The sequence below is a fragment of the Gekko japonicus genome, unplaced genomic scaffold (assembly GCF_001447785.1).
Source record: "Gekko japonicus isolate JY-2015 unplaced genomic scaffold, Gekko_japonicus_V1.1 scaffold2912, whole genome shotgun sequence".
In the NCBI taxonomy this organism is placed as follows: domain Eukaryota; kingdom Metazoa; phylum Chordata; class Lepidosauria; order Squamata; family Gekkonidae; genus Gekko; species Gekko japonicus.
The window spans coordinates 219,027-233,008 of NW_015176064.1; the positions used below are offsets into that span (position 1 = coordinate 219,027).

At 48.8% G+C, this 13,982-nt stretch overlaps 1 protein-coding gene across 1 annotated transcript in view; it reads left to right on the forward strand.

Moving 5' to 3' along the window:
* The window catches only part of IQCA1L (IQ motif containing with AAA domain 1 like), a 53,322-nt gene that overhangs the window by 15,555 nt on the left and 23,785 nt on the right, over positions 1-13,982 (forward strand). The window contains exons 2-11 of the mRNA XM_015426706.1: positions 95-300; positions 404-488; positions 582-704; positions 903-978; positions 1,365-1,447; positions 1,799-1,900; positions 2,153-2,199; positions 11,317-11,399; positions 12,407-12,514; positions 12,655-12,854. Coding sequence (XP_015282192.1) covers positions 95-300; positions 404-488; positions 582-704; positions 903-978; positions 1,365-1,447; positions 1,799-1,900; positions 2,153-2,199; positions 11,317-11,399; positions 12,407-12,514; positions 12,655-12,854 — 1,113 coding nt within the window. The remainder of the gene's footprint in view (positions 1-94; positions 301-403; positions 489-581; positions 705-902; positions 979-1,364; positions 1,448-1,798; positions 1,901-2,152; positions 2,200-11,316; positions 11,400-12,406; positions 12,515-12,654; positions 12,855-13,982) is intronic.

Consider the following 13,982-nt stretch of genomic DNA (forward strand, 5'->3'; position numbering starts at 1 on the left):
CTGGGCGCGCTCCCCGCGTGCGACCCGCCCGGCCCTCTCGGCCTCCGCCTCCGCCTCCTCTCCTCCTCCTCCTCCTCCCCGCCGCCCTCCGCAGGCCCTGGAGCCGGAGCTGATCGGGGCCTCGCCGGCCGGCATTCGCGCGCAACTGGGGGAAGAGTTCCGGCGCATGCGCCAGGCAGACTACGAGGCCGAGTACCGGGAGGCATTGCACAGTATCCGCGACACCGTCTACGAGGTGGAGGGACCGAGCATGCGCGAGGAGATGAAGGCGCAGCTTCGCCAGTGGTTCATCGAGTGCCAGTGAGCCGGCGGGGGGGGGGGGGCGCCAGCCGCCCCGCGTGTCCGTACCCGTGCCGCCTCCGGGGGCAGCCCAGACTGATTCTGGAACCCCTGTCTTCTCCAGTGACCTGACTGGCCGCTTCCCCGACTTCCCGGAGGAGGCGATTGGAGGCTCCAGAATCCTCTTTGCCCAAAAGACCCCGGAAGAGGTAGAGGACCACCAAGACGCAGGCCGCTGGGTGCTTCTCCTCCCCCCCCCCCAGCAGGTAGCTGTCTTCTGCTCTTGGGCTTCTCCTCCCCAGGTGAGGGCTGAGCTAGACCTGGCGGAGATCAAGGTGGACAAGAAGAAGAAGAAGAAGGACAAGGAGAAAGGGAAGGAGAAAGCCAAGGAGGGGGAAAAGAAAAAAGGGAAGGAGAAGAAATCGGTGAGAGAGAGGCCCTGCCTGCTTCCTCTGCGCACCCCCCCCCCGCCCAAGAACTTCAGCTGAGGCCCTCCCTCCCTCCCTCCCTCCCCCCCCAGAAGAGGGGCCCCGGGGACGCGGCCCCCGGGGAGCAGGGGGGCACAGAGGCGGGGGGGGGGGAGGTGGTGGATTTCACCTCTAGCTGGAGCTGCTCTTTCACAGGAGGAAGACGAAGGACTGAAGCTCTCCCCCTCCAAGTTCCTGACCGCTATTGACCAAGGCTTCCAGGAATACACAGGTGAGGGCCCGGAAGGTGCTGTGAGCGGTCCTGCGTTCTGCCTGCGGGGGTGTGTGTGTGTGTGTGTGTGTGTGTCAGGCCCTGGCAGAAGCTCGGAGGGAGGGAGGGAGGGAGGGAGAAAGAAGGCATCCTGTTGGAGCTCCGGGGGTGGGGGGTGGGAGCCCTTCTGGGAGCTGGCCAGCGCCCTCCCTCCCCTCCTGCGCAGCCTTTCCTTTGGCCCTGCTGTAGGACATGCAGCCCCTGGCCAAGGTGGCTGGCTGTGGGAAGTCCGACTCAGGGGCATCTCTGGCTTTATCCACTTGGGGGAGAGGCGCTGGGGCAATGACTCCTGGGAAACACCCTCTTTCTCTCCCCCCCCCCCCCCCCCTTTCTGATGGAGTGCCCAGAAATGGCTGCTCCACATATATACGAAGCCGAACTCATCCGGGCCGAGAAGCAGAAAGAGGTGGCGGCCGAGATACGGCTGCAGGTGGGTTGAGAAAGATGGCGTCTGTCCTTCTTGTTGCTAAACAGAGAGCCAGAAACTTCTGAATGCGAGATTAAAGCCTTTCTTCAAACCAGCTGCTAGCTGACCAGTAGAAACGGCCGAAGGTCACTTCATTGGGATAAACAACTCCCACAATGTATTTCCCGCCTTGACTAAACGCGGCTCCTGCAGATGATGCAGTTAACAGCGGCACTGAACTCCACAGTGACTGAAATGTCAGCCACCCCTGCAACTCCAAAACAGGGGGGGCAGTCCTGGAGGAGGGGGGGCAGGGCCTGGAGAGGCCCGAGGAGGGGGGGCAGCCCTCCTGGACTGTTGGTGTCGCCTCCCCAGGTGGATGAGTTGATGCGCGAGGAACTTCAGACTCTGCGGCTGGCTGTGGACCTGGAAGAAAGCAAAGCTGGCAAGCCCCCCAAGGCCAAGAAGAGTGCCAAGGTGAGGAGGCCTCTGCCCCTCGGCCTCCACCTCCCCACAAGGCCACTTGGATTGCAACGGGGGGGGGGTCCCCTGGTTCAACCCCAAGAGCCTCTCCCACTCCAAGGACAGGGGCAAATGGTCTGTCTTGGTGGTTGAGGGCGACTTCAGCAGGGCCTGAGTGTCACTTGTGGTGGTGGGGGGGGAATCCTTTCCATCTACCCTCATTCAGAAGGTTTGTAGAAAAGATTTTCTTTGGTTTGCTTGGAGCAGAAGAAAGGGAAGAAAGGCAAAAAGGAGAAAGATCTTACGCCTGACAGGTACTTCCCCGCCCCCGTTCCCCTCCCCTGGCCACAAACTCCCTCCGGCCTACCCTGAACAATCTCTGGGGCCACCCTGCTGAGCTAGGAGACGTCTCCAAGGAGGAGTCTGGGGGGGGGGGCTGCCCTGCCCTGCCCTGGCCCAGTTTTTGTCTGGGATGATTCATATTAGTGAAGAACAAAATCTGAGCCCAGCAGGCACCTTAAAGACCAGTGGAATTTTCACCAGAATGGGGGAGCGTTTGTGAGTCAGAGGTAGTTCGGTGTTCATTATTTATTTATGTTGGGGTTTTGAAAAATAAAACTTGTAATTCAGCAGAGATAAAATAGCTTAGCAATGCCAGAGTAAAATAATTCAGACCCAGAGTCCATGTGTGATTAAAATAGAAAGTTTTTACTAAATTCTAGCATGGGGAAGGGTAACTGGGATGAAAATAACAACAGAGCTAAACAGCTACATCTTCACACTACAATGACTAGACTAGAAGACGGCGATAATGGCTTCTCTACTTGTTCAGAAACAGCACACAAAGACGGGAAGAGAAGCCATAAAATGCTAAAACACTTTGACACTTTGCTTCCAATGAAACTCCTAGATCAGGGCTCCTAGCATCTAAACTAGCATTGGCTAAATGAAACATATGTGACTTCCTGTGACAACACAAACAAACATTTAACCCCATATATACTGAAGTGTTTTTAACGTATAACACCCAACACCCCTTCTCAAGTTAAAACACGAAAGTCATGCAAATTCAAACATTCACGAAGAGTCTCAAAACGTTGCTTGTCAAGCGGCTTGGTCAGGATGTCAGCAATCATCTGGTCAGTAGGACAGTATTGCAGTTCAATCAGTCTTTGGTCTTGCAGTTCTCTCACGTAGTGACATTTGAGTGCGATGGTCTTGTTTTTAGATTTGGTGCCTTCACCTTTGCAAATGGCAATACAGGCTTGATTGTCCTCAAAAAGTATTATTGGCTTTGGTTCATCTATGCCAAAGTCTTTCAGTAGATGTATAATCCAGTAAAGTTCATAGCTTGCACTTTGTGCTGATACACATTCAGCTTCTCTAGTAGACATGGCTATAATACTTTGCTTTTGACTAGTCCATGCAATTAAACTGTCTCCATAGTAGAATAAGTATCCACGTGTAGATTTTCCATCAGGTGAGGCTTTGTCCCAGTTGGCATCCATGTATCCAGTCAGTCTTGGTTCATCGCAGGCTGAAATTTTAAGTTTGTAATCCAAAGTTCCTTTTAGGTATCTTGCAAGTCTCTTAATAGCTTTCCAGTCATGCTCATTAGGTGAACTGGTCTTTCTCCACAAAAGTCCAACAGCTGAAGTTATGTCAGGACGACAGATTGTGCTCAGATACAATAATTTTCCAATTGCTGATCTGTACTCATGATTGTCTCTTAGTGGTTTTCCATCAATAAGCTTGGGATAGTCCTTATCCATTGGAGTGCTTACAGGAGTACAGTCTTTCATTCCTATAGATTCAATAAAGTCCATGATCTTTTGCTTTTGGTTCGAATGAAAACTCCCATCCTCAGTTCTTTCAATTTCTATTCCAAGGTAGTACTTTATAGTTCCTAATTGTTTCACTTCAACTTCTTTGTTCAATTCATCTATTTCTTGTACATCTCCTTGTTCTTGACAACAAATAACCAAGTCGTCAACATAAATAAGTATGTATTGATATTGTCCATTTTTAAGTCTTGAGAGCAAGCATGGTTCTGCTGTTCCTTGTTGAAAGTTCTGTTTTTGTAACAGGTTAGTCAGTTTGTCATTCCATGCTTTCGCTGCTTGTTTTAATCCATAAACGCTTTTGTTGCGTTTGCACACTAGGCCTTCTTGTCCTTCCGTTGAAAATCCTTCTGGTTCAACACTTGGACCTAACCTACCTACTGAAAGTCCCGATGACTCCCTTTGAAAAACTAATTGACCCTAAAAACACAGTGTCTAAAGGTATTATCACAGCGACATACGATGTCCTAATTTGTCAAACAGGAGAAGCACCAATGAGACAGCAACAACATTGGCAACATGATTGTGGAAACACCATAACTCCCCTTCAATGGCAGCAAATATGGAAATCTAAATTGATTACTTTGCCTGTCATCTCAACGAAATTGCAGACGCACAGGATCATCACCCGATGGTACCTGACGCCAGAGCAACTCTCCAAGATGACTTCAAGTCATTCGCCACTCTGCTGGAAGAAATGTGGAAACATCGGCACCTTCGCACATTGTTGGTGGCAGTGTGACCACATCCAACAGTTCTGGCATGACGTGCTAGGCCAAATCAAACTAATCACTGGTTTTGTCATACCGTTTGATCCAGCTTTATTGTTTTTAGATAGATGGGACACAATAGTAATACCACCAATTCTTCAGGACCTTATCACTAGTCTTCTCGTAGCAGCTAAGACTTCCATTGCAGCTAGATGAAAAGCAGATAAAGCTCCATCTCGATCCTGCTGGTTGAATAAAGTATGGGACCACCTAATCTTGGAGAAGATAACGGATCACATTCGCCGATCTGAAATCTACCCTAAACAGTCCAATTTTGCAAAGAAATGGCTTCCCTTTATGGAGTTCATTTTTGCCTCTGACCTGCAACCTAGTAACTCTACATACTTACCCATACTAAACCAATAGTTGTCATCATAACACTGGAATTATAATGGAAGATAATGCTAAAGTGCAATTTGGTTCTGAATGAATAGGAGAATTGATCACTTACCTTGGTCTTGAAACTAATAAATAACTTAGCTGAAATCGAAATACTTGTTAGCATGCCTATAGTTAAAGTTAATCTGTTTTTTAGATGTTGTTGTTGTCTATATATGAAAGCTATATCCATAACTCTGCAAGATAAATTGTATGCAAAATTGTTGAAATCTGTTAATAGTGATGTTACTGAAATCTGTTTATGAGAAAATTAATAAAAAGAACTTAAAAGAAAAAAAAGAAAAGTTCCATCATCAGTTCTTTCAATTTGTATTCCAAGATAGTATTTTACGATTCCTAATTGTTTCACTTCAACTTCCTTGTTCAGTTCATCAGCTATTTCCTGTACATCTCTTTGATTTTGACAGCAAATAATCAAATCATCAACATGAATGAGTAGGTATTGATACTTTCCATTTTTAAGTCTTGAGAACAAGCAAGGTTCTGTTATTCCTTGTTGAAAGTTCTGCTTTTGTAACAGTGTAGTCAGCTTTTCGTTCCAAGCTTTGTAGATTTCCTCATTCAGTTCTCCATTGAGTAAAGTAGTTTTGACATTCAGTTGTCCAATATGCATGCCCCTTGAGGCTGCTATGCTTAAGAGTGTCCTGAAGGATGTATAGTTCACAACAGGTGCAGAAAACTCTGATAAATCAACTCCAAATTTTTGTGAGAAGTCTTTTGATGTAGGTGGTTGATTGACTTCGTTCCATTTACAAGGCTCCTTCTCTGGTTGTACATTTGCACAAATTCCATACATCGGTGGTGGTACACCTTTGGTACTCCTTGCTGATTGTCTCACAATGGTTGTCTCTTTTACCCTTGGCGTAGCTTCTCCAGGTTCCCCTTCTGAGCTGGAACTCTCTTGTGGAGATGGACCTGCCTGTTCACAGGTGGTCTGCACAGATTGCCAAGCGAACACGTTGAAGAAGGAGACATCTGTAGGTTCCTGAGTAGCAGGTTGCACTGTGGACTCAGCCAGGTTAGAAGTCAGTAGAACATTGCTTTCATCTACATGTACCACATTGCATACTTTAACTGTGCAGGTCTTAGGGTTCAGGATTCTGTATCCTTTTCCTCCAGAGGCATATCCCACCAGGATACCAGGTTCTGCTCTTGGGTCAAGCTTGCCTCTTTTCTCCTTTGGTATATGTGCATAAGCTTTAGATCCAAAGGCTCTTATATGTTTAAGTCCAGGCATTCTGTTATGCCATAATTCAAAAGGACCTTTATTGGTAGCTTTTGATGGAACTCTGTTATGCAGATAGACGGCAGTGTGGACTGCTTCTGCCCAGTAAGACTCTGAAAGTCCAGATTGCATTAGCATAGAATGCACCATTTCTTGTATGGTTCTGTTTAAGCGTTCCACTGTTCCATTTTGTTGAGGTGAATAAGGAATTGTAGTCTTATGTTCAATTCCTTCTTGTTCCATGAATCTTTGGAACTCACTGCTGCAGTACTCTGTGCCATTATCTGTGAACAGCACATCTGGCACTTTGCCAAATTTGTTTTTAACAGCAGCTACATAGTATTTAAACTTGTCAAGCACCTCATCTTTGCTCCTAAGCAGGTAGGTATAAACATATCTGGATTTTCCTTCCAGAAAACTAACAAAGTACTTGCTTCCACCAGCAGATTCTCGTATTGGACCAACTAAATCAGAGTAGACACACTCTAGAAACTTAGTGTTGGAGTCATGAGGTCTGTTTTTGTAAGAGGGAGCTGTGCCTTTAGATTTTAGACAAACATCACAGCCATTTCTCATGACCTCACATTCTGCTGCTTCAATATTGCATTCCTTTAATAACTGTTGCACACTTTTCACATTTCTATATGCAAACTTTACATGCCATGCAAATAAACAGTCTTTACGATTGCATTCAGCTGACCTGGTTTGGCATACCAGCCCATCAGCTTCTTTGTCATCATCAAAATCAGCATCAGCAATATTTCTCAGGTAATGAAAGCCATTGTTTGCTTCCAGCATCACATTAAATCCATTCTCACTCCAAATCTTTCCATAGCTTGGTCTGAGATCAACATTGAGACCATTCGGCATGATTCTCTTTGTGGATATGAGATTGTTAATTGCATTTGGGATTAAAACACAGTCTTTGAGTGTAATTTCAACAACTTGGTTACAATGGTTCAAACCGTATAGTTTGATAGATCCAGACCCCTTAACTGAGAGGGTTTCACCTTCAGCCCCTTGAAGACTGGGTGTAAAGTTTTTGTCCATTTTTCAGAATTTACAACATGTAATCCACTTCCACTATCCAACAAAAATGAATCATCTTTCATATCAGTGTCATTAGTGACAGATAATGCATGCTGTAATGATTTCATGTTTAACTGTGTGTGTGTGGCTTTAAAAGTTTGGTTTGCATGGCTGTGATGATAATCTAGAGTGCTGGAATTAGGCAAGTGATATGATTGGTGAGTGACAGAGGGGGGGGTTGGAATGGATGCTGTGTGGAGGATTTGAATGTCTATCAAGAGGGTCAGTTAGAGATTACAGTTGATGAAGTCAGGGGAAGGGCAGTTAAGCTATGTATGAGAGAGAAGGAGAAGCTTCCCTGTGTGGGTTGTTAAGTTCTATGTCTGAGAGTTGAATAAGACAGTTGATAAGGAGTTGATTCTGAGGCCTGAAGGAGAGAAATAGTGAACTTGCATGACCTTGAGTTTATGTTACAAAGTTACTTGAAACCTCCCTGTCAGTAAAGGAAAAGCTTGTGAGAGACACCAAGCAATTGTTCAAATCATTCCCAGTACTGTTTACATTGTTCTATCCTCGTATTTATGCTTTATTTAAATAAATTTTATTTCATTCAAGTATACCAGCTCCCGAAAGAATATTCCTCAGACCACATAGACCTTCATGAAAGCCTAGACCCTCGGTATACCTACCCAGTGATAGATATTATATTATAAAGGTTTGGAAAGCCTTATAAATTTCCTGGTGGCAGCTGGATTACCCAGTAAAACAAAACATAAAGAACATTTTAAAGTAAAACCAGACCTCCCCAGATAAGAGGTCGTCACACATGCATATTGCTCACTTGGTTTACAACATCAGCTCTCTGCTCCTTCTCTGTTATGGCAAACACACTCCGTCTCACAGTGTGACCGTTTGGCTTTCCTTGGCCACACCCCTTAGGGGGTCCTGTTTCAGAGCGGTTAGTTTTGGCGCGGTTAGTTTTGGCGTGAGGCCTTTGATCTCTTTGTTTCTGCAAATCCTTTGATTTAGGCAAACTCTCTGACCGGCAGTTTCTTGCGACGTGCCCAAATTTCCCACACTGAAAACATTTAACATCTCTCTTGTCATTCTTCCTCTCACAATCAGATTTAATACTCAACACAGACAAGTCATTTGCAATTTTAAGGATTTCTCTTCTATGGCCCTCATCTTTTAAGTATGCTAGGACATGGTCTAAAGTTAGATTCTGAGATGCTTTCAGAGCTGCAACCTCGTGTGCAAATTCTTTGCTTAAAGAACCAAGAACTACAGATATTACTGCCTTGTCGCTTGGTGCGTCTTCTGTCTCCTCGAGAGCATTATAAGCTTCCATAATAAAATTCAAATGTTTAAGTATGGACTGGCCACTCTGCATGCGCGCATTGAAAAGCCTTTGATGGAGGAACACGTAATTAGCATCATTTTTGGAAGCATAAGCTTGCTCAAGTTTTTCCATCATCTGCTTAGTGCTTGCACATTTTAAAAGTTCCAAATTATCTCTACCATCAACAGAATTCATGATTAAGGACATTGCAAAGCCATCAAGCTCCTGGTATTTAGCCAGGGCATTTCCTGCTTGGGGAGGCTCGCCATCTTCCAGAACAGAAAGGGCTGAATGCGACTGTAAAGCATTCCTTATTGATCTGTTCCACCATGCAAAGTTACTAGAGTTCAAAATCGGAAGGTTAAAGAAAGCAAGATTTTTGTGAGCCGACATTCTGTCTAAGGTAATACTCAGCCAACTGTAGAAATTTGTGAGGAAACCGACGATCCTTTGATCTGCACAGGGATAGAGGCTTTTCAGCAGCGCTGGCAGGAAACGGCAGGACCGCTCTCTCTCTCCCCCTTCCTCCTGCGTTCGGCTCTCGAGCTCCGGTTCTCAGGAATGAAAACAGTCCAGATCAAATGCCACAGACGATTCTCCGGTTTGAAGACACAAACATTCAGTCTGGTCCCACAAACTCTTGGAGAGAAAATCAGGATGTTGCCTGGATGCTATACAATCCAATGCAAGTTTAAAAATCAAGAAAAAGAACTTCTGTCTTAGAAAAGATTCCTAACACACATGGGTTTTCCTTTGAATCTGATCTCTGGCCACAGCTGAAGGCTTACTGGTGCCCAAAACCTTTTGTTGGGGTTTTGAAAAATAAAACTTGTAATTCAGCAGAGATAAAATAGCTTAGCAACGCCAGAGTAAAATAATTCAGACCCAGAGTCCATGTGTGTTTAAAATAGAAAGTTTTTACTAAATTCTAGCATGGGGAAGGGTAACTGGGATGAAAATAACAACAGAGCTAAACAGCTACATCTTCACACTACAACGGCTAGACTAGAAGAGGTGCGATAATGGCTTCTTGTTCAGAACAAGCACACAAAGAGAGGAAGAGAAGCCATAAAATGCTAAAACACTTTGACACTTTGCTTCCAATGAAACTCCTAGATCAGGGCTCCTAGCATCTAAACTAGCATTGGCTAAATGAAACACATGTGACTTCCTGTGACAACACAAACAAAACATTTAACCCCGTATATACTGAGTGTTTTTAACATGTAATACCCAACAATTTATTTCTTTGTTTGTTTCAATTTATAAGAATCTAAGAGAGAAGCCAGTGTTGGATCAGGCACGTGGCCCCTCCAGTCCAACACTCTGTTGTCACACAGTGGCCAGAAATACCAGGGGCCCTCAGGAGGTCCACCTGTGGGGCCAGGAGGACACTGGAGGAGGAGGAGAAGAGGAGATTGGATTTATCCCCCGCCCTTCACCTGGAGTCTCAGAGCGGCTTACAATCTCCTTTCCCTTCCCCTCCCCACAACAGACAGACACCCTGTGAGGTGGGTGGGGCTGAGAGAACTCTGACACAAACTGCTCTTTTTCAAGGACAGCTGTGCCAGAGCTTGTGACTGACCCAAGGTTACACCAGCAGGTGCACGTGGAGGCGTGGGGAATCAAACCCGGTTCTCCCAGATTAGAGTCCGCACACTTAACCACTGCACCAAACTGGAAGGCCCCTCCCACTGTCACCCCCTTTTTTATCCGGCCTTTGCCTCTGCACACACACACACACACCCACACCCTAGCTTATAAGGCAGGAAATTCTTGTTGGTCTTTTGGGTGCTCCTGGACTTGGATTTTGTCCTCCGGCTGTGGCCTAGGGAGGGAAGGCCGCTTGGCGCAGCCCTATCTTGGAAGCTAAGCAGAGTCCGTAGTTGGAAGGGTGACACCGAGGAAGACTCTGCAGGGGAAGGCAAGCCCCCCCCCAGCCTCTGCGTCTCACTTGCCCGGAAAGCCCCTTTTTGGGGTGGCCATGAGAAGAAGAAGAGATTGGATTCATACCCCATGGCCCTTCACTACCCAAGGGAGTCTCAGAGGGTCTTAAAAACTCCTTCCCCTCCCCACAACAGACAGACACCCCCTGTGAGGTAGGTGGGGCTGAGAGAGCTCTGGACAGAAACTGCTCTTTTCCAAGGACAGCTCTTATCAGAAGAACTACGGCTTGCCCAAGGTCATCCAGCCAGGTGTGAGTGGAGGAGGAGTGGGGAATCAAGCCCGGTTCTCCCAGATTAGAGTCCTCTGCGCACTTCACCCACGACACCCAACGAAGATAGCTGTGATCCGACGGCACTTGACATGCACACACTGTGGGCTCACGTGGCCACCCCCTCTGAAACCATCTTCGTGTTGGGTGGGGGGGGTGGGGAGGGGGAAGTGCCGTCCAGTCACGGCGGAGTTCTAGTGGCCCCGTAGAGGGTTTTCAAGGCCAGAGTCGTCCAGCGGTCGTTCCGGGCGTGGTGGCCCTGGTATTCGCTGGAGGTCTCCCATCCAGATCCCAGCCAGGGGGCTGAGCCTGCTCAGCTTTGGAGACCGGACAAGGTCAGGCTAGCCGGGGCTGTCCAGGGCTCTCGGGCTCAGGCTGCGGCGTGCCCTTTCTGCGGGGAGGGGCTGTGGAAGCCACCACGAAACACCCCCCCCCTCTCCAGCACAGCTGAGGACACGGTGGTGTGCCACTGCGGGCTTGGCCTTGGGTGGGATTCCCAGGGGAGAGTGGGGCGCCCCATCCTCCTGCCCCCCCACCCCGGCGGTCTCCGGTGCCCCTTCCTTGGCCCCAGTCTGGGGTGACTTCGTTGTCCCTCCCCCTCCCCCCCCAGGTCCATTGACTCTCTCTATGAGGAGCTGGCACTGCAGGGCATCCTCAGGAAGCCTCCGAAAGTGCCGCTGACTGACTACTCAGGTGAGTGACCGCAAAAAAAACCCCAAAACCCACTGCCTGGGTCACGGGAGGCACTCGGAGGGGCATCGCCCGGAAGGGTGTGACTGCACGCGTCACGGGGGTGGGTGCTGCATAGGATGCATGGTGGGGGGGCACAGCCGCCATGGGCAATTCGTGTCCAAGGGAGCCCCCTGCAGAGCAGGCCTGGAAGGGCCTGGCCAGAGTCCGGTCAGCCCGCCCGCCCGTCTCCAAGGGGCCGCCCGTCTGATTCCCTCTGGACGAGTTGGCAGAAAGGATTGGTGGGGGAGAGGCCGTCTGCCCGGGGGTCCTTGTTCCCAGCGACGGCAGAAGGATTCCTGCCTCTGGGGTTCGGGTGGCTGGTTCTCGGTGGCCGTGGTGGCTCATCGCCATTGGGCTACCGGCCCTCCGTGGATATTGGCCCAGCCGCTTCGGAAAGCTGTGTGCGTCAGGAGGCCCAGAAGCGAACTGTGTGTGTGGCTTGGAGGTGTGGCCTCTTTTCCCTCTCCTCCTACATCTGTTGCTTCTGGGAGCAGCCAGTGGGGCACAGTCCGAGGGTCGGCCTGGGATCGGGGAGCCCCCGGTGGAGATCTCCACTCTGCCGTGGGAGCTGGCTGGGTGATGTGGGGCCAGGCAGACACACTCACTCCACCTCACAGGGTTGTTGTGAGGAGGAGGAGGAGACAGAGATTGTCGAGGGCCACTTGCGGGGAAGTGGGGCTGTAAAGGGAGCGCATAAATAAGCCCCAGCCCAGGAGCCGCCCTCTGGGCACAGAAGAGTCCCTTTGCTGCCCGGAGTGACTCGCACAGTGGCGGGCGGTGCTGGAGGGGGCCTCTGCGTGGGGGAGGGCCCGGTTGGTTGCATGCAGCCATCGAACCATCGAGGGGCCTGCCAGAGGGGGCCTGCCCAGTCCTCCTGCCGTGGGCGTGGTGGTGGGCCTTCTGGCTTGTGCGGCTGACGCGGCACGTAGGTGACCCCCCTTCCTCTCTTGCATCTCCTTTCCCCACAGGAGACTTCTGTTACTTGGGCACCACATTGCGCCAGGCAGAGACGGAGCCGATACCTTCTATGCTAGATGTGCGGCAGAACATAGCTCTCTATGCCATCTTGCGTCTCGGTAGGATCTCGTGCTGCTCCCAGTCCGTGGCACACCCTGCCCTCCCCCCCCCTCCCAGGTGCTACTTGACCTCCTTCCCCTGGAGCACAGACCTGCTTCCTGGGGGGAGGGGGCCTGACTCTCCTCCCCCACCCCCACAGGCTCCCCAACCGTGCATGAGTTGGCACCCCTGGTGAGATCCATCCTTCTCGTGGGTCCAGCGGGCACCGGGAAGAAGATGCTGGTTCATGCTGTGTGCACTGAGACGGGTGCCAACCTTTTTGACCTCTCGCCAGACAACCTGGCTGGAAAGTATCCAGGCAAGAGTGGCCTCCAGATGTTGACGCACCTAGTGTTGAAGGTACGGGTCTGCTGGGGGGGGGGAGCGCCGGTGGCTGGCGAGGGGGGAGTCAGGGTTGGGTGAGGAGGGGGGGAGCAGGGGAGGGGGCTGGCAAAGGAGCAGCCCCTTCCCATCATCTGGGTCAAGGAAGGGAGCAAATGCCAGGCATGGACCTGATTTCAGTGCTGTCTGCCATACCCAAAGATATGGAGCAATCAGTATTTTTTCCTGATGGAAATGTGTTGGAGTTTCTTTATGAAAATTGTGTTTCAGCAGAGAATAAAACAGTTTAGCAATGCCAGAGTTCAATAATCAGACGCAGAGTCCATTGTGTGTTTAAAATATAAAAGATGTACTACAATTCTACCATAGGGAAGGGTAACTGGGAGAAAATAACAACACAGCTATCTCAGCTACATCCTCTCTCTACAAACAAACAGAACAAAGAAGGGGCCATAAAATGCAAAGACACTAACACTTTGCTCCCAATCAAACTCTCAGAACAGGGATGCTTTTCGCGGGCTTGCAGGTCTAAGCTAACATTGGATAACACAAAGGCAGGTGATTTCCTGTGACAACAAAACAGACATTTAATCCCATACACACACACTGAGTGTTTTCAACATGCAATACCCAACACCCCTTCTCATGTTAAAACACGAAAGTCAGACAAATATAAACATTCACGAAGAGTCTCAAAACGTTGCTTGTCAAGCAGCTTGGTCAGGACGTCAGCAATCATCTGGTCAGTAGAACAGTATCTCAGTTCAATCAGTTTTTGGTCTTGCAGTTCTTTCACGTAGCGACACTTGAGTGCGATGGTCTCGTTTCTAGATTTGGTGCCTTCTCCTTTGCAGATAGCAATACAGGCTTGATTGTCCTCAAAAAGAATTATTGGCTTTGGTTCATCTATGCCAAAGTCCTTCAATAGATGTATGATCCAGTAAAGTTCATAGCTTGCGGTTTGCGCTGATACACATTCAACTTCTCCAGTAGACATGGCTACAATACTTTGCTTTTGACAAGTCCATGTAATTAAACTGTCTCCATAGTTGAACAAGTATCCACTTGTAGATTTTCCATCAGGTGAGGCTTTGTCCCAGTTGGCATCCATGTATCCAGTCCGTCTGGGTTCAACACAGGTTGAAA